Raw genomic sequence first — 24,545 nt, 5'->3', positions numbered from 1 at the left:
ACCAAGAGTACTATCTTTACCGACCACAAAAGTCTCCAACACATTTTCGATCAAAAGCAACTAAACATGAGACAACGACGGTGGATTGAAACTTTGAACGATTATGATTGCGAGCTTCGTTACCATCCCGGGAAGGCAAACGTAGTAGCCGATGCCTTAAGTCGAAAAGAAAGAGCGGTGCCTCTTCGTGTCCGAGCCTTAAACATCACCATCCACACAAACCTTAATAGCCAAATTCGGGTAGCCCAAGATGAGGCTCTCAAGGATGAAAACCTTTCACGCGAGCTCTTGAACATTCTCGTCTCTCGATTCGAAATTAGGGAGACCGGACTCCGATATTACGCCGGAAGGATTTGGGTGCCTAGTTATGGGGACCTACGAAGCCTTATTTTAGATGAAGCCCATAAGTCACGATACTCGATTCACCCCGGTGCCAATAAGATGTACCACGACCTTAAACAACTATATTGGTGGCCGAACATCAAAAGGGACGTAGCTACTTATGTTTCCAAGTGTTTGACATGTTCCAAAGTCAAAGACGAACACCAAAGACCGTCCGGACTACTTCAACAACCCGAGATTCCGCAATGGAAGTGGGAAAGGATAACGATGGATTTTATCACCAAGCTACCAAAAACGACGGGCGGTTATGATACCATTTGGGTTATTGTTGACCGTCTCACCAAATCCGCACACTTCCTTGCCATGAAAGAAACGGACAAAATGGAGAAACTTGCACAACTTTACATTAAGGAGATCGTAGCCCGACACGGTGTACCTTTATCGATTATCTCCGACCGAGATGGCCGTTTTGTTTCTAGATTTTGGCGTACTTTGCAAGAAGCATTGGGAACACGTTTAGACATGAGCACCGCATATCATCCACAAACCGACGGACAAAGCGAACGCACAATTCAAACCTTGGAAGACATGCTACGAGCTTGCGTTGTCGACTTTGGAAAAGCTTGGGATAAGCACTTGCCCCTCGCCGAATTCTCCTACAACAATAGTTATCACGCGAGTATTAACGCCGCACCATTCGAAGCATTATATGGCCGAAAATGTCGTTCTCCTCTTTGTTGGGCCGAAGTAGGCGACAAACAAATCACCGGTCCCGAACTTATTCATGAAACAACCGAGAAGATCGTTCAAATCCGAGATAGGCTTAGGACGGCCCGGAGTCGTCAAAAGAGTTATACCGACAAACGACGCAACGACCTCGAATTTCAAATCGGTGACCGGGTAATGTTAAAAGTCGCACCTTGGAAAGGTGTAATCCGTTTTGGGAAACGCGGGAAGCTAAATCCGCGGAATATTGGTCCTTTCGAAATTTTGGAGCGTGTTGGAACCGTTGCTTATCGTTTAGATCTTCCGCCTCAACTGAGTTCCGTTCATCCTACCTTCCATGTATCTAACTTGAAAAAGTGTCTTGCCGAACCCGATATCGTCATCCCTCTCGAGGAACTTACTATTGATGACAAACTTCATTTTGTGGAGGAGCCGGTTGAAATTGTGGACACCTCCGTCAAGACATTGAAACAAAGCCGAATCCCGATTGTTAAAGTCCGTTGGAACGCCAAAAGGGGACCCGAGTTTACTTGGGAAAGACAAGATCAAATGCAAAGGAAGTATCCTCATCTATTCGTGAATTCGGAAACGCAAGATCTCGAGGAAGAAACAACGACTACTACGCCTACTTAAATTTCGGGACGAAATTTCTTTTAAGGAGTAGGTAATGTAACATCCCGCCTTTTTCCATTTACTTTTCCGTTATACTAATTTAAACTCCGTTATATGTTTATAACATCTCCCGTTGATACGCGTTTTAAATTATCTCGTTTAGGTAATTCACGCACCCGATTCAAATTAGATGGACTAAACTTGCCAAGAGGCCAAAGATTTGACTAGGTCAACTAGTCAAACCTTCAACCTCCTCCTCTCATTTCAACACCTCCATCTTTCTTCTACTCCCTTTTTCTCTCAAGAACACCAACAAGAATTCATCATCTAAATTCGGATTAGGAAGCTAGCAACAAAACAAATTACAAATTCGTGATCCTTGCATCTTCCTCTTCGATTCTATACCGATTTCATTACATTTGGGTAACTTCCTAAAATCACTAGATTTTGTGTTCTTTATGTTTTTAACTTATAAAAGTGTTAATTAGTGTCTATGGCTCAAGTCTAACATGATTATATGATTTATATGCTCGATCTCGTTGTTTTAGTGTAACTAGCATGAACTTGAATTTTGGTGTGTTGTTCTTGAATTTTGGATGATCATATGTTGTTAGATGTTAAAAGTTCATGTTCTAATTGTGTTCCTAGTATCACTAGCTTCAATTTGATGTGTAGGTTGCTTTAGAAAAGTTCATGAACTTGATTTATGATTTTGGTGAATTTGGTTTAGGGTTTGATGAACTTGAAATGGACTTTTGATGCATTGAATGCCATGGATTATTGTTGGTAAGTGTTTAGTTGGATTGTATGCTTGATTACCTTCGAAACGGCATATCATTCATGTAAATTGGTTGCCGAATCATTGAATTGCATTTATGAACTTGTATGCGATTAATGTTGAGCATTAGATGCGGTTTTGGTTGTTATAATAGGTAGATTGATTGATGAATTGTGTTTAGTTGCATTCTACGTCAAAAGAGCTTTCCAACGATATAAGGTGCGAGTCCTAAGTGTTAGCGGTTTGTGTTTTATGCACAAAAAGGTTTTGGATTGAGACTTAAACATTTGGGACTGGTCAGGCACCAGCACCCGGCCTTTGCCGCGGCGCGGCCCCTTCCTGTCGCGGCGCGACATATAAGGGGGCCAGTTTCTGACCTCCTTGTCCCAAATGTGAAAAATGTTTGGCCCGTTCTAGACCTCCGATTCACATGAGACTTGTTCTAACATGCTTATATATGAATAAAAACCTCAGAAAAATAGTTCGGGACCCGACCCGAACGTGTTGACTTTCGTTGACTTTGACCGACCAAAGTTTGACTTTTTGTCAAACTTAACCAAATGATTATGCAACCTTCCTAACTTGTTCTGTACTTGTATCTTGCATGAAACTTGACAATTTGATTCACATGCTACATAATCGAGTCGTAACGAGCCATAGGACTAATTAAACATCTTTGACCTATCGTATTTACCGTTATTGATACGACCTATTGGTTTAGGTCAAGACTAGCACTATCCTTCGCACACGTTACTTTGTGAAGTACTTTTCATACGTGCACTCAAGGTGAGATCATAGTCCCACTTTTACTCTTTTTGAACTTACTTTTGGGATGAGAAAACATAAACGTTCTTTTAAACTACGTGAACACAAGTACAGGGAAAACAAACATTCTACATACGAGTTTGAACACAAATCCTCAATTCGATTATCATTAGTTACATCAGATGGTGTAAGCGAGAACTTATGTTATATGGCCATATGGGTTTGACAAACCCTCACTTCGGACGGTTCGCTACCGTCTACGGGTGAAATATATTTTCGGGAAACAGTGTATGTTCTAACACTATTATTACGGGGTTCAACGGACGGAATGTTAAGCTTTGATAATTGAGTGCTCGTGAATATTAACTTTTAGAATGTACTATGACTTTATCGATGTTGCAAATCTTGTGGTTCAACTTACTTTTACTCACTTACTTATTTAAACCTATGATTTCACCAACGTTTTCGTTGACAGATTCTCTATGTTTTTCTCAGGTCCTTGAACTTAGGTGATACATGCTTCCGCTCATACTTTTTGATACTTGCATTGGATGTCGAGTATACTTGCATACGTGGAGCGTCTTTTTGACTACTTTTAATTGTGTCGCACGTGTTTCATACAAACTTTAAACATTGTTATGTACTTGTTATGGAAACTACTTTTGTAAACTTTGAAACATCCTTATTTATGAAATGAATGCGACATATTTTTCGGTCAAACTTTGTTATAAAGACTTACGACCATGTAATGGGACCATACGTAGATGACGCCGTCATTTGACGATTTGTCGGGGTCGCTACAACTAATAAATTTATATATATATATATATATATATATATATATATATATATATATATATATATATATATATATATATATATATATATATATATATATATATATATATATATATGTGTGTGTGTGTGTGTGTGTGTGTGTGTGTGTGTGTGTGTGTGTGTATGTGTGTGTGTGTGAGTGTGTGTGTGTGTGTGTATGTGTGTGCTCAATTAAAATTATGTATATTAATAAATATACAAATGATATAGGTTCGTGAATCCAAGGCCAACCCTGCATTGTTCAATATAGTCATATGTATTTTTACTACAAAATACATTAGGTGAGTTCATTTGATTCCCTTTTACTCTATACATTTTTGGGACTGCGAATATATGCGCTACTTTTACAACTGCTTTATTAAATGTTTTTGAAATACATTTTGAACTGCGGATACATGAAATGCTTTTATAAATGTTTGACGAGATAGACACAAGAAAAACATTCCTCGAATGAATTATGTGGACGTGATAATTGCCACAATTGATATGAATATTTTTCCACTGATTATTATTGCTTGGTAACCTAAGAATTAGGGAACATCACTAATTTTGAGAATTAGTGCACGCCTAATTGACGCGAATCCTAAAGGTAGCTACCGGGTTTAACACCTCCACCCAGAATGTTCACTAGACGGAAGGGCTAGTGGGCGTGGTGTTTAGTACTTCGAAGTTTATATGATTATTATACAGACGAGATGTTCTATTTTGGGGATATTATTATGCGCATTATATGTTAAGGTCGATTACCAAGCCAAGCTATGAAAGCAATGAAAAGTGAATGTTATGTATCGAGAGAATGATTTTATACACAGGTTATGTGTATTTTATTTTTGTGCACAAGATATGTGTACGGTTACTAAGATTTATGAAAGATGATTTCGTACACGAGAAAGGTGTACTGTATTTAAAAGATACCGCATGTACATTACAGGTGGGTATAGGATTCGGGCCCATTTGTACCATGCAGGATTTAAATCTTGTGGTCTATCAAAATGATGAATTTTATTGTTTTATGATAAACCTATGAACTCACCAACCTTTTGGTTGACACTTTAAAGCATGTTTATTCTCAGGTATGAAAGAAATCTTCCGCTGTGCATTTGCTCATTTTAAAGATATTACTTGGAGTCATTCTTGGCATATTTCAAAAGACGCTGCATTCAAGTCGTTGAGTTCAATAAAGATTATTATTATGTAAATGACAAATTAGGTCATTTATAGTTTGGATATTATGAAATGGTATGCATGTCTGTCAACTTTCGATGTAATGAAATGTTGTCTTTTAAAAACGAATGCAATGTTTGTAAAATGTATCATATAGAGGTCAAATACCTTGCGATGTAATCAACTATTGTGAATCGTTTATTGTGACGACCCGAAAATTTCTGACCAAATTTAAACTTTATCTTTAAATGATTTAATGTTTTCGACACGATAAGCAAAGTCTGTAATGTTGAGTCTCAAAGTTTTGGAACTATATTCATGTAATCAATTATTCTTTAACTGTTCTCGAAGATTCACGAACAATATATATATAACTTAATGTGCATATATATATATATATATATATATGTATGTATGTATGTATGATTTCAAGTTATTTAGTAAATGATAGTAACATTTAATTATTGATTCGATTGATATTTAGATAAGTTAACTAAAACATTTAAGATGAACCAGTAAAACACTAATTTGTTACAGTATTTTCGAATTGCTACAATACCCGAAAAGCTACAGTGTTTTCGAAAATCACTATTTACTACAGTAAAAAAAACTTTGCTACAGTAAAATACTATTTCAAAATGAAAATGTATATATGTATATGTATATACTACGAGACGATGATTTATAGAAGCAAATAACCAAAAAACTTAATTGATTAAAGCTACACTTCGAGTGACATAGTTTATCAATGATTAAGTTTAATTTTTGATAAAGGTACACGTCGCGTAACGAAAAGTACTAGTTTTCTAAGCGTACGAGAATGCATTCGAGAAACCGGAACTGGGACATAAGTCGAGTGACAACGTACGAGTCATCGGACCAAAAATTACAAGTCAACTATGCACGTGAATTTAATATAATATATAAATAATTATATAAATTAATTATATTATAAATATAATTAAATATTATGTCGACAAACAATTGTGAGCTGGATCATAGGGCCATGCGATCGCATGGCCATGATGCCCATAAACCATGCGATCGCATGGAGGGCTGGAACATGTCAGGATCTATAAATTCAGTCGAATTCGTTCCATTTTGTTTGCACACATACATATTACACTCGTATATATATATTTATATTTATATTATTATTATTATTATTATTATTATTATTATTATTATTATTATTATTATTATTATTATTATTATTATTATTATTATTAATATTATAATTATTAAGATTAATATTATTATTATTAATCTTATTATTTTTATTATTAGTATTATACATAAAATACTACGACGAAGTCATGAGAGTGTCACTTTCAAAATGGGTTTTCAAGCGGGATAGAGCTAAGGAAAATATGGGTTATAGCTATGGAGTTCATGGGTATTGTTCGCAAGTCAAACCTAGTGTTTATCATCTCTGTTGCCTACGTACTTTCCTGCAATATTGAATCACAATATTGATACGTGAGCATTCATATCTTATCTTTTATATATTAATAGTGTATCCATGTCTAGTCCTCTAGTATATATGTTTATGCATGATTGTATGCTAAATTTCGTCGTTAAACAGTTTATGATGAATCACGAATTTAATACATATATTACTGGTAAAAGGTATATGATATACATGTTTTTGGAAAACTGACGAAAAATCAATAACTTTTCATTTAGAAATCGCATAATTTCGATGAACGAATCAAAAGATATGGTAAACTGAATTATGATTGACGTTAACTGGAATTGCTTTTGAATCTGCAATTAATATTTAAACAACTTTGTAAGATTAATAAATTGGATTTTTGAATATTACCAACCGAGTAAATGAATCCTTATATAAGGTACGTCTAGTTTTATTGAACTATTGTCAAAATTGACTTTTTGAAACGACTTTGGATAACTTTTGTATGTCGATCTCGAGCATTAGGATTATGATACACTATGACCTGACCAAGCTTGATAGACAATTATTGACCAACATATGTTCTCTAGGTTGAGATCTACGGTTATTTGGTATTTCAAATTTCGGTCACATTTCGGTGAACGACTTTATGTGCTGCTAATGTGAGTTTCATTTGCTCCATTTTTAATTGCTTTGAAATTTACATTTTTGGGCTGAGAATACATGCACTTTATTTTAAACACAATGTATACAAGTACATACTTAATTCTACACTGAGTTTGAACCGGAAATCTCTTAGCTTTGGTAACTAGTAACTGCCAGTTATAAGAACTGGTGGGCGCGAGTAGTATATGGATCCATAGGGCTTGATATCCCCGTCTGAGCTAGAGCACTAGCCTTTTAACGGACGTATGTTATTTAAGAAGCGTACACGTTGATTTGCGTGTATTATTAAGATGATTATACAAAGGGTATAAATTATATATACGTTAAGTTTAGTTATCAGGGTGCTCAATTTAGTAGAATATTTTGATAAACATTTCTGGATGAAACAACTGAAATCTTGTGATCCACCTTTATGTACAGATTATGCAAAACATTAAAACTATGAACTCACCAACCTTTGTGTTGACACTTGTTAGCATGTTTATTCTCAGGTTCCTAGAAGTCTTCCGCTGTTTGCTTATATGTTAGACAAGCTATGTGAATGGAGTCTTACATGACATATTTTTCAAGGAAACGTTGCATTCACCAAATCATCACCATGTATCTTATTTTGACTGCATTGTCAACAGAAGTATTATTGTAAACTATTATTTACGGTGATTGTCTATATGTAGAAATCATCAGATGTCGAAAACCTTTGATTTAAATATTCATTTATGGTGTGCCTTTTCAAAAGAATGCAATATTTACAAAATGTATCATATAGAGGTCAAATACCTCGTAATGAAATCGATGAATGACGTGTTCGTCCATATGGATATGGAGCGATCGTCACATTTATAATTGATATGAATGGGTCCTTTCATTTGTGGGGTACAATTTACACCAAGTTCAAAAACAATAACAACGGGTAGGTACGAGGTAACGACCAATTGTCATCAAAATGGCAAAACATCAACAAGGCTTGTAGTGAGTTTGCCGCGGCGTTCAATGAGGCGGAACGCAATTGGAAAAGTGGATCAAATGATGTCGATGTCTTGACACGAGCCCACCAAATCTACGTGCTAAATACAAAAGGGAAAAAGTTTAACAATCTAGCCGCTTGGTATGTGTTAAAAGATAAATCAAAGTGGCATGTTCCGGGCACGGGTGGTCGAGTTGATCTTGGTGCAGATGAGGAGAGTTTTGAACCTTCGTTGTCTCAAAACGATCTTTTTGATGATGATTTTGTTCGGAGGCCAATGGGATGTGACAAGGCTATAAAGAAGGCCAAAAAATCACATGACTCTGATTGTAGTCAATCGTCTCGTTCGTCAAAAGCGGAGGATGCTTTGAACGCTATTTCGAAGCATAAAAAGGCACAAACTAAAATTATTAAACTTTTAGATCAACAAGAGCTCCTCCGAACTGCTTTAACGGGTGCAAGTGTTTTATCGTGTGATGACCCGTCCAAATCCACTTGGACGAATACATCATTCATTGATTTCATAGTGAGGTTTTGACCTCTATGTGATACGTTTTGTAAACATTGCATTCTTTTGAAAAGGCACACCATAAATGAATATATATAAATCCAAGGTTTTCGACGTCTGATGATTTCTACGTATAGACAATCACCGTATATAATAGTTTACAATACTACATCCGTTGACAACGCAGTCAAAATAAGATACATGGTGATGATTTTGTGAATGCAAAGTTTTCTTGAATAAAGCATCTATGACTCCATGCACATAGCTTGTATAACGTATAAGCAAACAGTGGAAGACTTCTAGAAACCTGAGAATAAACATGTTTTAAAGTGTCAACACAAAGGTTGGTGAGTTCATAGTTTTAATGTTGCACATATTCTGTATATAAAGGTGGATCACAAGATTTCAGTTGTTTCATCCAGAAACGTTTATCAAAATATTCTACGAAATTGAGCACCCTGGTAACTAAACTTTAACGTTATTATAAGTACCCCTGTTTTAACATACATGCAACCAACATGTACAATATACGCAATTTAACATGTACTAAACTCAAATAGCATACGTCTGTTTTCTAGTTCAGGCTAGGGTTTCTCTACCTGGAACAGCCGGGGATGTCAAGCCCTATGGATCCATATATAACTACTCGCGCCCACCAGTTCTTATAACCGGCAGTTACTAGTTACCAAAGCTAAGGGATTTTTGGTTCAAACTCGGTGTAGAATTTAGTATGTACTTGTATCCATTGCGTTTAAAATAAAGTGCATGTATTCTCAGCCCAAAAATATAGGTTGCAAAAGCAATTAAAAAGGGAGCAAATGAAACTCACCTTAGCAGCACATAAGTTCATTCACCGAAATGTGACCGAAACTCGGAATGCAAAATAACCGTAGATCTCAACCTAGAGAACATATGTTGGTCAATACAGGTCTAACATGCTAGGTCAGGTCATAGTGTATCACAATCCTAATGCTCGAGACCGACATGCAAAAGTTAACAAAAGTCATCTCAAAAGTCAACCTGACCCAATATGATCTTTAAATCTATACATGTTTATTAACATAATATAAGTCTTGATAATTGAACGAATGTATTGTTTATCAAACTCAAAATATTATTTATTTCAGGAGCTATATTATATTTGAATTATCATGGCAATCGAACATATTTTATTATTTCACATAGTTTTTCAATACTTGTAAAATCAGATTATAGTGTTTATAAAGCTTTAAAACATGATAAGACAGTCAACTTTGACAATTGATCAACAAAACAAAACGTGCCTTATATAGAAATTCATTTACTCGATTAGTAATATTTAAAAATCAAATTTATCAATCTCATAGACAAGTTTTTTAAATATTACTTTACAGTTTCAACCACAATTTCAATTAACGTTAACCATAATTCAGTTGATCATATCTTTTAATCCGTTCATCGAAATCACACGATTTCTAAATGAAAAGTTAATAATTTTTCGCCAGCTTTCCAAAAACATGCATATCATATACTTTATATCAGTAGCATATGTATCAAATTCGTGATTCATCATAAACTATCTAACAACAAAATTAAAGCATACAAGCATGCATAAACATATATACTCGAGCACTAGACATGGATACACTATTAATATATAAAAGATAAGATGTGAATGCTCACGTATCAATATTGTGATTCAATATTGTAGGAAAGTACGTAGATGCGACGGAGATGATAAACACTAGATTGTCCTCACGAGCATACCCCCGAACCATACCCATAACCTCCATAGCTATAACCCATAATTTCCTTAGCTCTATCCCTCTCGAAAAATCCATTTTGAAAGCATGCGAGCAGGACCTCGTCGCAGTATTTTATGTATAATACTAATAATAATAATAATAATAATACTACTAATAATAATAATTAATAATAATAATATTAATAATAATTATAATTTATATATAAATAGAAAGGTTCGAGAGATAGATGATTGAAATGAATGAATCACAAACTGTAAAAACATTCGATTTATAAGCACTTGACACCACCTACCACACCATGCGATCGCATGTGGTCTGAGTCTCATGGCCATGCGATCGCATGGCCTTACTTTACAGCACATGATTTGCAAATCTCTTACCTATACCATATTTATGTAATGTGAATACTTATATATATTATTTAATATATAATATATTTAATCTTTAGAATTAATTAAATATTATATTATATTCTCGTGCATAGTTGATTTGTAATTTTTACACCGATGAATTGTACGTTGACGCTCAACTTACGTACTGGTTCCGGTTTTTCGAACGCATTTTAGTACGCTTAGAAAACTGGTACTTTACGTTTCATGTAATGTACCTTTATCAATAACAAGACTCAAATCAATGAAAAATTATCCCACTCAAACTATAACTTATTCATTTGAGTGTTTTGGTCATTTGCTTCTATAAATCGACGTCTCGTTATTTACCAATATATATTATAATAATACTATTTTAAATCCAAAATGTTTTACGACTAATTTAATATTATATTTTATCACTTTGTAAAATAATGATATTATTATTTAAAAATATAAACTTATATATTTTAGAAATAGTTACTTACTAATATAATATTTAGTTTTTCAAAAACTAATTATATTTCAATCGATTAGATATTATTATATCACCTTACGTTTTACGCTCTAGTACATAATTTGATATGATTCATTTATGCCCTAATTTTTAATTTAACTTCTCAAACGTTCTAATTAACATATCTATAAATCAATCGAATCAATAAACAAGTGTTACAATCGTTTACTTAACTTATCGATATTTATTTTCTAAGTTATCTATATTCTCCAATTTTACTTTTACATTAAATAATATGAAGGTTAAATAGTTTATCTTATCAAAAGTCACGAGACAATTAATGTAAGGCATGTATTGGAATTCAACAGGAATTTCCACCAATCTGTCTAGCTCTCGCTACTTGACACTTTGTGCTTACTCGAAGATCACTTTACCATTTATTCTGAATACCGTTAAAAAGGAAAGGTTTCCTAAATCAAGTTGGACCTCTCAACAGAGACCCGTAATCATATCACAATGTATCTGATAATTCAATCATTTGATATTATCTTCTAATTCCGTTGATAAATATCTTGAAATAATTACGTTCATGTAAAGTATTATTCATCTAATACTTTGTTAACGTTCTCAAGTCATATAATAAACTTCATAACTTATTTTCATATTAATCAAACGTTTAATGTTTCATTAATATTTCTCAATTTAATAATCACACATATGTATATATTCATACATATCTATTTACACATAATTGTTCGTGAATCGTCGAGAGTAGTCGAAGGGTAAATGAATATTTGAACACAGTTCAAAGTTTTTGAGATTTCAACATTACAGACTTTGCTTATCATGTCGGAAACATAAAAAGATCAAGTTTAAATTTGTTCGGAAATTTTTGGGTTGTCACAGTACCTACCCGTTAAAGAAATTTCGTCCAGAAATTTGATTGGGATGGTCATGGCTGACAATAAGTATGTTTTCATGACACATACGAGCTGTAAAATAGAGTTTTATCATCAGCGAGTAATATGGATAAAACAATTTGCTTAAGTGAAGCGTACGAATGAAGTTATCACAAAAGAGTGAAATGAGTAAGTGTGGATTCGTCATATCTTTTGACGTAGATAGGATTGATTTCTAGAGTTCAAGGGATTTGGAGAAAATCTTTGTAATAATATTTGATTCTTCGGTAATCAAGGAAATTAGGATCCGCTTTAAAGGTGATCATCTGTCTTGATTGCTCTGTCAGATCTTTCGCTATAAATCCACTCCCTTGGTTTCCTTATTTCCACATTCCCACCTTCTATGTTTTCTTTCCCAATTCATACTTTTTAAAACATTCTTCAATATGCTTCATCCAGTTCTGATTCTTGATATACTCTTAACTTTTATATCTGTCATTCTTCTTTTTCATCTGCCGTCGGAACTATTCACTTCTAATATACTCTGGGTTTTATAGTGTTTTTAGTTCTCCCATGTCTTTATATTGCTATATGCATCGATATATATGGTTTGTAATTTCTGGGTTGTTGTTAGGTTTTATATCTTCTTTTATATTTCGAAGTCCCTGCTTCTGTCTTCTATAATTATTGTCATCCACAGTTAATGCTCCCTTATATTTGCTGCGATTTATACTTCCATTTCTATTTCAGAGCTTCATTCTTTCATTTCCTCTTCTTGCGATCAAACATCGTACATAATGGTCCAGAATTCGTAGATATGAATTTCAGAATGAACATAGTTAGTGTTCTAAGAAGGAAATTGTAATGGTAAGATCTTGATTTGTCAAATTACCAGAATATCCTGGAAAAGATCGAATCATCAAGAAATATTTTCTTGATATTTTTAGAGGTTAAGTAGAATACAAGAGTCGTGTAACATAGCACATGATGACGTTATGAAATGTGAATCATCACGTTCCATTTAGAGACTCAGCATGACTTACTGTAATCTAATCACGTTGATCAAATGTCATTATATTATACTAACTCATGCTTCAGTTCCCAACATTACTTCAAAAACATTCATACTTTAGACTCAGAGGTTTAAGATGTTTAGAAACTAAAACAGTTTCCTTTATGATTTGATACAGATAACGCGTGGGGAATAATAATTTCAGATAAGAATAATTATGAAAATATCTTCAGAAATATCGAGGATATTTATAATGAAAGATACGATGATAACTTAGAATTTCTAATATCGAAAGATGATGAAAAAGATTTTGTCCGTAAAAGTTTAGAGTCAGGAGCAAGGTATTCGTTAATGACTTCAGCAGATACTGAATCATTTGGATTCTTTGAAGGCAGGTTTAGTCTTTGTGATTTGTCAACAGCCTCCTTCATGGTTTGCTCAATCCGTTTTTCAGTTCCAACTTTTCTGAGCTTTGCCAACACACTATTCTTTATCATCAAACTTTCAACTTTTAAAGTCGTTTACAGTTTTTGCTGCTTCATCAGCTTTTTTAACATTCAGAGTATTGATTCGTAGACTGGTTGCTTTTCAGAATTTCAGAATGAAAACTCATAATTCTGAGAGATGAATGTTATATGTATACATATGATGTTTTATAGTCTTGAATGATACGAATATTTTTCTGAGTTTTATGAATAGAAGTAATGTTCTAGCACATTTAGAAGTCAAAGTATAGCTTTGAAAGGTGTAGGGATCTGAGAGTGATGATATCGGTTATATCTTGACTTGGATTCTTATATGTTAAAATCAGAATATGTAATTGAATTTGAATGAGTATGGTTGTTTTGATTTCTATGAAAGAATATATCTCGTTGTGAAAGTAGTGAGTATAGTTGATGATTTGTTGAATCATAATCGAAGAATGTAACATATTAATTGTGAATTTATATATCTTTCGGGTATTACCTACCCATTGAAAGTTTCACAAGTAATATTTCGTACCAGAAATTTTTATTACAGTCTTTATGAAAGTATATGTATGTATATTTTCTTCAGATGTAATACAGATTTAATGAGTTAATATCATATTAAGCTTATTTGATTTTTGGCTGAAATTAGAAATGAGTAATCTCTAAACCATTAGAGATTACATAATTTTCATGGAGTATTTCACGAATATAATCAATACTTCATTATTTATTGATATTGATATTCCTTGGTGAAGGATGCTGGTGCTCGTGGAATTCTTGTGAATTTTACAAGGTACGAATGATGTTTTCCAGAAAGTTTCGAGTACATCGAAAATGAAAGTTTACAATTAAACATGTATTTGAATAATACACTTGGTTTATTATGGAATGGAATCTATTAAGTCGAAGCAGAGATTATAGTTAACGATTGTTAAGTCATTAACGAAGGATGTACATCATAGCACATTAATAACATGAACTAACCGAGTAGTTAAGATTCACACGTAATAGCTTAGTACTAAAAGATTTATTTTGATTTCAAAATTTATATATATATAAAATATACATATAATTTCTTCATAGGGAATGAGTTAATACTTCATAACTCGTTGATACGATATACGCGTTGTTGATTAGTGATGATGTTTTCGGTGATTATGGATCTGGCAGAGCTTGTGATGTTGTAGATGCTGCTGATGCTGACGATGCTGACGATGCTGACGGTACTGACAGTGCTGGTGATGCTGACGGTACTGTTGATGCTGTTGATAAAACAGATCTAGCTTGTAAATCGTGCACCATTCCGATCAGGGTTTTAATTTATCATTTCTATTCGCTCACTCATCTGGTTTACAATTAGAACTAGAATAAGTAATCTCTAAAACTTTTAGAAACTACATATTCTCTGCAGAATATTTCTTCGTTGAAGTTATGAATCAATACTTCATCGTTTGTTGTTGTTGGTATTCCTTAATATCTATGGTGCGTATGACGTTGATGTTCGAGGTACAGATTGTGATGTTGAGGTGTGGGATGCGGATGTTGTTGTTGGTGGTGGTAATGATACTGTTGGTATTGATGATGGTGGTACTGTTGATGCCGGTGATGCTGCTGGTGCTTGTAATCTTTGCACCATATTCTCCAAAGCCACTACCCGAGTGCGAAGCTCGTTGACTTCTTCTACTATACCGGGATGATTGGCGGTTCGGACGAGCGGATGAATAAGATCCAGAATTTGAGATAGTATATAATCATGACGAGATACTCTAGAGATGAGAGAGAAAATGGTATTACGAACAGGTTCGCCGGTAAGTGCTTCAAGTTCTTCGCCAAGAGGCGAATGTAGTGGATGGAAGGGATCACCTTCTTCTTTTCTCCAATGACTAAGTAGGCTACGAACCCATCCCCAATTCATCTAGAATAGGTGATGGCTGATTGGTTGATCCATTCCGGTTACACTGTCCTCGGAGTTCAGGTGAATATCCATATCGGAATAACTGTCGAAGTTTAAGGAATTTGAACTAGATAAGGGATCCATCTTGTATAATTAGAGAGATGATTTTTGATATGAAATAGATTAGAGAATTTAGATTGGTACTCTTTAATACATAATTTACATATGTATATATAATACCAAAATTCCATAAATCACGGAGGAATTTTCGAAAGATGTCAAACAAAGTTTACAGTAATAGATATGCTAAGATATGAATTCGTCTGTACACTATGTATGCAATAAATGCAGGAAACGTGTCTAGACTTAAGAATGATAAGCATATAATTTCTGACAAGAAATGATAAGTAAAACTCGGCAAAAACAGATACGGTCATAGTCCAGACTCACTAATGCATCCTAACAATTACCAGTTAAACACACTAATGCAAATTCTGGTTCCCTATGACCTCAAGCTCTGATGCCAACTGTGATGACCCGTCCAAATCCACTTGGACGAATACATCATTCATTGATTTCATAGTGAGGTTTTGACCTCTATGTGATACGTTTTGTAAATATTGCATTCTTTTGAAAAGGCACACCATAAATGAATATATATAAATTCAAGGTTTTCGACGTCTGATGATTTCTACGTATAGACAATCACCGTATATAATAGTTTACAATACTACATCCGTTGACAATGCAGTCAAAATAAGATACATGGTGATGATTTTGTGAATGCAAAGTTTTCTTGAATAAAGCATGTATGACTCCATTCATATAGCTTGTATAACGTATAAGCAAACAGTGGAAGATTTCTAGAAACCTGAGAATAAACATGTTTTAAAGTGTCAACACAAAGGTTGGTGAGTTCATAGTTTTAATGTTGCACATATTCTGTATATAAATGTGGATCACAAGATTTCAGTTGTTTCATCCAGAAACGTTTATCAAAATATTCTACGAAATTGAGCACCCTGGTAACTAAACTTTAACGTTATTATAAGTACCCCTGTTTTAACATACATGCAACCAACATGTACAATACACGCAATCCAACATGTACTAAACTCAAATAGCATACGTCTGTTTTCTAGTTCAGGCTAGGGTTTCTATACCTGGAACAGCCGGGGATGTCAAGCCCTATGGATCCATATATAACTACTCGCGCCCACCAGTTCTTATAACCGGCAGTTACTAGTTACCAAAGCTAAGGGATTTTCAGTTCAAACTCGGTGTAGAATTTAGTATGTACTTGTATCCATTGCGTTTAAAATAAAGTGCATGTATTCTCAGCCCAAAAATATAGATTGCAAAAGCAATTAAAAAGGGAGCAAATGAAACTCACCTTAGCAGCACATAAGTTCATTCACCGAAATGTGACCGAAACTCGGAATGCAAAATAACCGTAGATCTCAACCTAGAGAACATATGTTGGTCAATACAGGTCTAACAAGCTAGGTCAGGTCATAGTGTATCACAATCCTAATGCTCGAGACCGACATGCAAAAGTTAACAAAAGTCATCTCAAAAGTCAACCTGACCCAATATGATCTTTAAATCTATACATGTTTATTAACATAATATAAGTCTTAATAATTGAACGAATTTATTGTTTATCAAACTCAAAATATTATTTATTTCATGAGCTATATTATATTTGAATTATCATGGCAATCGAACATATTTTATTATTTCACATAGTTTTTCAATACTTGTAAAATCAGATTATAGTGTTTATAAAACTTTAAAACATGATAAGACAGTCAATTTTGACAATTGATCAACAAAACAAAACGTGCCTTATATAGAAATTCATTTACTCGATTAGTAATATTTAAAAATCCAATTTATCAATCTCATAGACAAGTTGTTTAAATATTAATTTACAGTTTCAACCACAATTTCAATTAACGTTAACCATAATTCAGTTGATCATATCTTTTAATCCGTTCATCGAAATCACACGATTTCTAAATGAAAAGTTAATAATTTTTCGCCAGCTTTCCAAAAACATGCATATCATATACTTTATATCAGTAGCATATGTATCAAATTAGTGATTCATCATAAACTATCTAATGACAAAATTAAAGCATACAAGCATGCATAAACATATATACTCGAGCACTAGACATGGATACACTATTAATATATAAAAGATAAGATGTGAATGCTCACGTATCAATATCGTGATTCAATATTGTAGGAAAGTACGTAGACGCGACGGAGATGATAAACACTAGATTGTCCTCATGAGCATACCCCCGAACCATACCCATAACCTCCATAGCTATAACCCATAATTTCCTTAGCTCTATCCCTCTCGAAAAATCCATTTTGAAAGCATGCGAGCAGGACCTCGTCGTAGTATTTTATGTATAATACTAATAATAATAATACTACTAATAATAATAATAATTAATAATAATAATTATTATAATTTATATATAAATAGAAAGGTTCGAGAGATAGATGATTGAAATGAATGAATCACAAACTGCAAAAACGTTCGATTTATAAGCACTCGACACCACCTACCACACCGTGCGATCGCATGGGGTCTGAGTCTCATGGCCATGCGATCGCATGGCCTTACTTTACAGCACATGATTTGCAAATCTCTTACCGACACCATATTTATGTAATGTGAATACTTATATATATTATTTAATATATAATATTTATGTAATGTGAATACTTATATATATTATTTAATATTTATGTAATGTGAATACTTATATCACATATATTATTTAATTTTTAGAATTAATTAAATATTATATTTAATATTTATGTAATGTGAATACTTATATATATTATTTAATTTTTAGAATTAATTAAATATTATATTATATTCTCGTGCATAGTTGATTTATAATTTTTACACCGATGAATTGTACGTTGACGCTAGACTTACGTACTGGTTTCGGTTTTTCGAACGCATTTTCGTACGCTTAAAAAACTGGTACTTTACGTTTCATGTAATGTACCTTTATCAATAACAATACTCAAATCAATGAAAAATTATCCCACTCAAAGTATAACTTATTCATTTGAGTGTTTTGGTCATTTGCTTCTATAAATTGACGTCTCGTTATTTATCAATATATATTATAATAATACTATTTTAAATCTAAAACGTTTTACGACTAATTTAATATTATATTTTATCACTTTGTAAAATAATGATATTATTATTTAAAAATATAAACTTATATATTTTAGAAATAGTTGCTTACTAATATAATATTTAGTTTTTCAAAAACTAATTATATTTCAATCGATTAGATATTATTATATCACCTTACGTTTTACGCTCTAGTACATAATTTGATATGATTCATTTATGCGCCAATTTTTAATTTAACTTTTCAAACGTTCTAATTAACATATCTATAAATCAATCGAATCAATAAACAAGTGTTACAATCGTTTACTTAACTTATCGATATTTATTTTCTAAGTTATCTATATTCTCCAATTTTACTTTTACATTAAATAATATGAAGGTTAAAATAGTTTATCTTATCAAAAGTCACGAGGCAATTAATGTTAGGCATGTATTGGAATTCAACAGGAATTTCCACCAATCTGTCTAGCTCTCGCTACTTGACACTTTGTCCTTACTCGAAGATCACTTTACCATTTATTCTGAATACCGTTAAAAAGTAAAGGTTTCCTAAATCAAGTTGGACCTCTCAACAGAGACCCGTAATCATATCACAATGTATATGATAATTCAATCATTTGATATTATCTTCTAATTCCGTTGATAAATATCTTGAAATAATTACGTTCATGTAAAGTATTATTCATCTAATACTTTGTTAACGTTCTCAAGTCATATAATAACCTTCGTAACTTATTTTCATATTAATCAAACATTTAATGTTTCATTAATATTTCTCAATTTAATAATCACACATATGTATATATTCATACATATCTATTTACACATAATTGTTCGTGAATCGTCGAGAGCAGTCGAAGGGTAAATGAATATATGAACACAGTTCAAAGTTTTTGAGATTTCAACATTACAGACTTTGCTTATCATGTCGGAAACATATAAAGATCAAGTTTAAATTTGTTCGGAAATTTCCGGGTTGTCACATATCGGTGAAAACCGAAAATATCACCGACCCGGAACAACGAGACTTCCTCACAAGGCTTAAGCGAATGTACCTAGATAATTTTAAGCCTTTGTTCGACAACCCACCGCAACCACAAAATCAAGACTCAGACGAAGATCAAACCGACGAAGACTAGTTTTATTTAAGTACTTGTCTTTTTATTTTTATGTTTTTTTTTCGGTGTGTTCTTTTTTTAATAAAACGTTTTTTTATGAATAAAATAAATTAGTTTTATTAATATTATGTTTAAATGTAATATGATAAAATGAATAAAATAAATAAAATGAATAAAATAAATAAATTGATGGACACTACTTATATTTGACACACTTCACTTAATATTTTAAATTATTGGAGGTCAAATTTTGACATGGTCACCTTACACTTTTTAGGCTAAAAAGTGCACTTTTGCTCTGATAGATTTTTCCTATTTTTAACTCCTCGTTTGTCACTCGTTTATCATCAAACAAAATAAAAAATAAAAAATAAATAAATAAATCCATTGATAGAGGTTTAACAGAACATAAACCCTTTGTTTCCGCCTCCCACCACTCTTCCAATTTAGGGTTTCTGTCAAATTCACGCACCAAATCACAAAAATATAAAAAATGTGGTATTTGTGCGTATTCTACCACAGATTGTTAGATTACAGGAAACCTGAATTCGAATCATTAGCTCAACTTTTCGGCGCATTCGATCATCATATTCTTAATGATAATGATTCAAACAACACTTCACTTGAATGGAAACTTCCTCAACATCATCACCCTGATTCCCCTTTCCATTTCGTTAATCTTCCTTCTGAAGATATCGCTCGCAATATTGCCAATCGAAGTATGTTTTTTTTTTTTTTTTTTTTTTTTTTTTTTTTTAATATTTTTTCATTAGATTGTATGTGAATGTCAATTAATGATAATTGATTAGATTGTTAAAGTTAGTTTCTGTATTATAAGAACCTCAAGTGTTGTGTATGAGCTGAACTATTGTAATTATTAATTTATCATTATATATGGGTGATTATGATCTCATTTTAGGTTATTGCAAATAATCATTATAGGTAACTAATTTTGATGTACGTGTACAGCGTTAATTTGCTTTAAATATATCCTTTTTGAATCTATAGGTATTCTTGTGAAGGGGATTTATGAGATATGGGGAGAGGGAAGTTCAGATGAGGAATTAAAAGAAGCAATAAATAAGTATCCGGATGATCGGAAGTTGCCGTATTTAACCTCAGATAGCACTTTCAGGATTATAATTGATACTTTCGGTAAGGCTATGAGTTTCAAGGACCAAACAGCTCGTATTAAGGGGATGGCTTACATCCCATTTCAGGTATATTGCTTAAATATATACTCGTACCATCTTACATTGTATTGTCGAGTTTTACTGGTTATCTTATAAATTTGCTCTAAAGCTTTAAAAGAAGACATGTTACCACACTACAAATCTATACTAGCATGTATTCGTGTAATAGCATGTCTTCCAAAAATATTTGTTGCGTTAATATTATTTGTTTGATTGTGACACATAAGGTCTGTTTACTTTCCACTTAATGATCTATTTCCGTACAGCTCTTAATGCAGTAAGTAAAATTTTGTTTCTCTGTCACTTAATCTGAAAATTGGTCTGTTTATAGGAGACGTAGAATCTGACACCCCTTCACATTAAGAGGCAAATGGAATCCGAGCTAAATTCATAAAAAAAGTAAAAGCCCATAGTCTAGATAGAAGGGGCAGTTTTCCCCGTTTAATATATGGGCTTGGAAGTCACCTGAAGTGTGTTTTACATCTAATAGAACTACCTATTGTTTTCTACTCATATCTAGCGCATTAGTTTTTTAAAAACATTTATCGTTTATAAAGCTCAAGAAAATTTATACATCCCTACTGTGACTCGTACTAAAACTGACCTGGTTTAACTGGTAACTTACCATTTACACCCCATCTATATGAAACTACACATGTTTTGATACCGGTTACTTGTGTCCACTAAATTTACTCAACAACTTATACTGCTATATTTCTCAAGATAAATTGATTTCCGTGATTCACATGCTATTAAGTAAAAGTTTTTTTTTTAACGATTTTCATATTTGATGTGATGTGATGGATGATGATAAATGATTTCAGGGACGAGTTGACTTGAAGAATCCAGAACACAAGTTTTGGCTAATTGAGACAGATGATTATGGATGTAACAATGGGCTTCCACCTGTTGTTGACAAGAGAATATTTTTTGGGCGAGAGGTTGGTGCTGCTGATAGGAAGCTGATTCCTACATACGAGTTGAAGAGTCGTACGTATCTGGGACCAACTGCAATGGATGCAGAAGTGGCTTTCCTGATGGCTAACCAAGCACAAACCATGCCTGGGAAACTTGTCTATGACCCGTTTGTTGGCACAGGGAGCATTTTGGTTGCTGCAGCTCATTTTGGAGCTATGACAATGGTTTGTAACTATATTCCTATTTGGCATAATATATAACAATTTCATGATGACTAGACTCTTCGGTGGCAATTATGACCATTAAGAAAATAATGGGTTTTGTAGTTGCTTAGTTAGAAAGGAAACGGGTCAAATGGGTTGAGTGGTCAATAGGGTGAAAAACCACACGAAGTGTCCCAAATGCTTTTAACTTTTAAATGTGCTTTGTTCTAACAAGTGTTCAGAACTCGGAATTACTCGGCGAGTACTCGGTTTTGCAGCTCGGGGAGTACTCGGCAAGTATTCGGTCAAACTCAGTCAAAACTCGGGAATACTCGAAAAATCAATTAAAATTGGTCAAATCCGGTCAAAGTCAAACTTAGTCAACATCCGAGTACTCTCCGAATTGCCGAGTACTTCCTTGGTTTTAACTTCGAATTAGTTATGTAGTGTTTATAAATTTGTCAAATACTTTAATCAATTATGTATGTTATTAATTTTGAAAAGAAAACTAAAATGTGTTTGTGGCTTTTACCAACATGACTCAACGGAACCGTATTACAAAGTTACTTTACTATATGTTTGACTCAAAGCTTTTTGATTGGTTACTCAACCTGTTTGACCTGCTCATTATGAACATTTATGTTTATCTGACCATCCATTTATGTTTATCTTTCACTAATTTAAATCTTTCAGGGAGCAGATATTGATATCCGGGTGGTGCGTGATGGTCGTGGACCAGATTGCAATGTCTGGAGTAACTTTAAACAGGTAACTTTGAATTTAACATCTTTTGAAAATCTAATTTGAGAAAACTAAAACGATCAAACTTCTTGTTGATTTTTCTATAACAGTATGGATTGCAAATGCCCGTTTCTCTGTTACGAGCAGATAATAACCTTCCTCCTTGGCGGCCTGGCTTAAAAGAGGTAAAATTAAATCTTATATGTTACAGTTTGCCATGTTTTAGAAAGTCAGCAATTAGTTACATTGACTTCTTCCCTTAGGTGTTTGATGCAATAATATGTGACCCTCCATATGGTGTTCGTGCGGGAGGTCGAAAGTCCGGTGGCCGAAAGTTACTAAAAGGGGTTGTGGGCCCGTACACAGTTCCCGATGACAAAAGAACTGGCCACATACCATCGACAGCTGCGTACAGCTTAGCAGAATGTGTACACGATCTACTTGATATGGCAGCTAAAATGCTTGTTATGGGTGGTCGTTTAGTTTACTTTTATCCGGTGCTAAGAGATAATGACACACTCGATGTTAATTTCCCAGAACACCCCTGTTTCAAGCTAATTGCCAGCTGTGAACAGATGTTAAGCTATCGTTATAGCAGGGTATTATTGACAATGGTGAAGATTTCATCGTATACGGATGAAATAGCAGAGGCGGCTAGGTTACAACATTTGGAATTTAAGGAGAATCATGTTAAGTGGTTGGAGGAAGGTAATCTTCATGCTGCAGTTTTTAGTCCTGAGTTTCCTTTGATTGATGATCAGGATACAAAAAGTAAGGATCCTAAGAAAAAATATAGGGGAAAATATGTTTAGATTTTGGGCAATTGTTTCAATTAAGCACACATTAATGGAGACTTTGCTGTTTTCGTTTGCTGTATGTTAGAGACTGAAGTATGATTATGTGTTGATTAGGCCATTAGGCTAACTGAAATTGATTAATCAAGTGGTCCAGACATGTATACTTTTTAGATGTTTTACTATAATATAATGCTATTACAGTATTACAGTAAGTATTATTTAATGAAGTTATTTACACTTCAATTTGTTTGTGGTAAACGGTTGAAGTCATCTCAAATGTATTTATCTGCATTATTAGTTCTTTTAAATCATTTAAAAAAAATGATTATGGGTGTACCTAGAGGTGCACAAAAAAACTGAACACGATCCGACCTGTCCGATCCAAAACCGGATCATATAAAAACCGGATAAGAAAATCCGGTTCCGGATCTAGGATCCGATCCGGATCCAAACGGACACAGATACTGAAAAAAACCGGATATTTTCCGGGTAAAAACCGGACAATTGCATTCCCATTTAGACTAGGGTCAATAGGGTGAAAAACCACACGAAGCTTCCCAAATGCTTAAACCTTTAAATCTGCTTTGTTCTAACTAGTGTTCATAACTCAGAATTACTCGGCAAGTATTCGGTCAAACTCAGTCAAACTTGGAAATCAATCAAAATTGGCCAAACCGGGTTAAAATCGGTCAAAGTCAAACTTAGTCAACATCTGAGTACTCTCTGACTTGCCGAGTACTCCCTAAAAGTCCCGAGTGAGTACTCCCCGATTAGCA

The 24,545-nt window shown here is 33.5% G+C and overlaps 1 protein-coding gene across 1 annotated transcript; it reads left to right on the top strand.

Moving 5' to 3' along the window:
- The first annotated feature begins 20,319 nt into the window (after nt 1-20,319).
- On the top strand, nt 20,320-23,941 carry LOC139890857 (uncharacterized). Its single transcript, XM_071873786.1, has 6 exons — nt 20,320-20,636; nt 20,926-21,137; nt 21,935-22,252; nt 22,925-22,999; nt 23,083-23,157; nt 23,236-23,941. Exons 1-6 carry the CDS (start codon nt 20,411-20,413, stop codon nt 23,782-23,784), a joined length of 1,455 nt encoding a protein of 484 aa, XP_071729887.1. The 5' UTR covers nt 20,320-20,410; the 3' UTR covers nt 23,785-23,941.
- Nucleotides 23,942-24,545: the final 604 nt, after the last annotated feature.

The sequence above is a fragment of the Rutidosis leptorrhynchoides genome, chromosome 2 (assembly GCF_046630445.1).
Source record: "Rutidosis leptorrhynchoides isolate AG116_Rl617_1_P2 chromosome 2, CSIRO_AGI_Rlap_v1, whole genome shotgun sequence".
Lineage (NCBI taxonomy): Eukaryota > Viridiplantae > Streptophyta > Magnoliopsida > Asterales > Asteraceae > Rutidosis > Rutidosis leptorrhynchoides.
The sequence above is the reverse complement of the archived record's forward strand: the minus strand, read 5'-3'. Positions and strand labels throughout refer to the sequence as shown.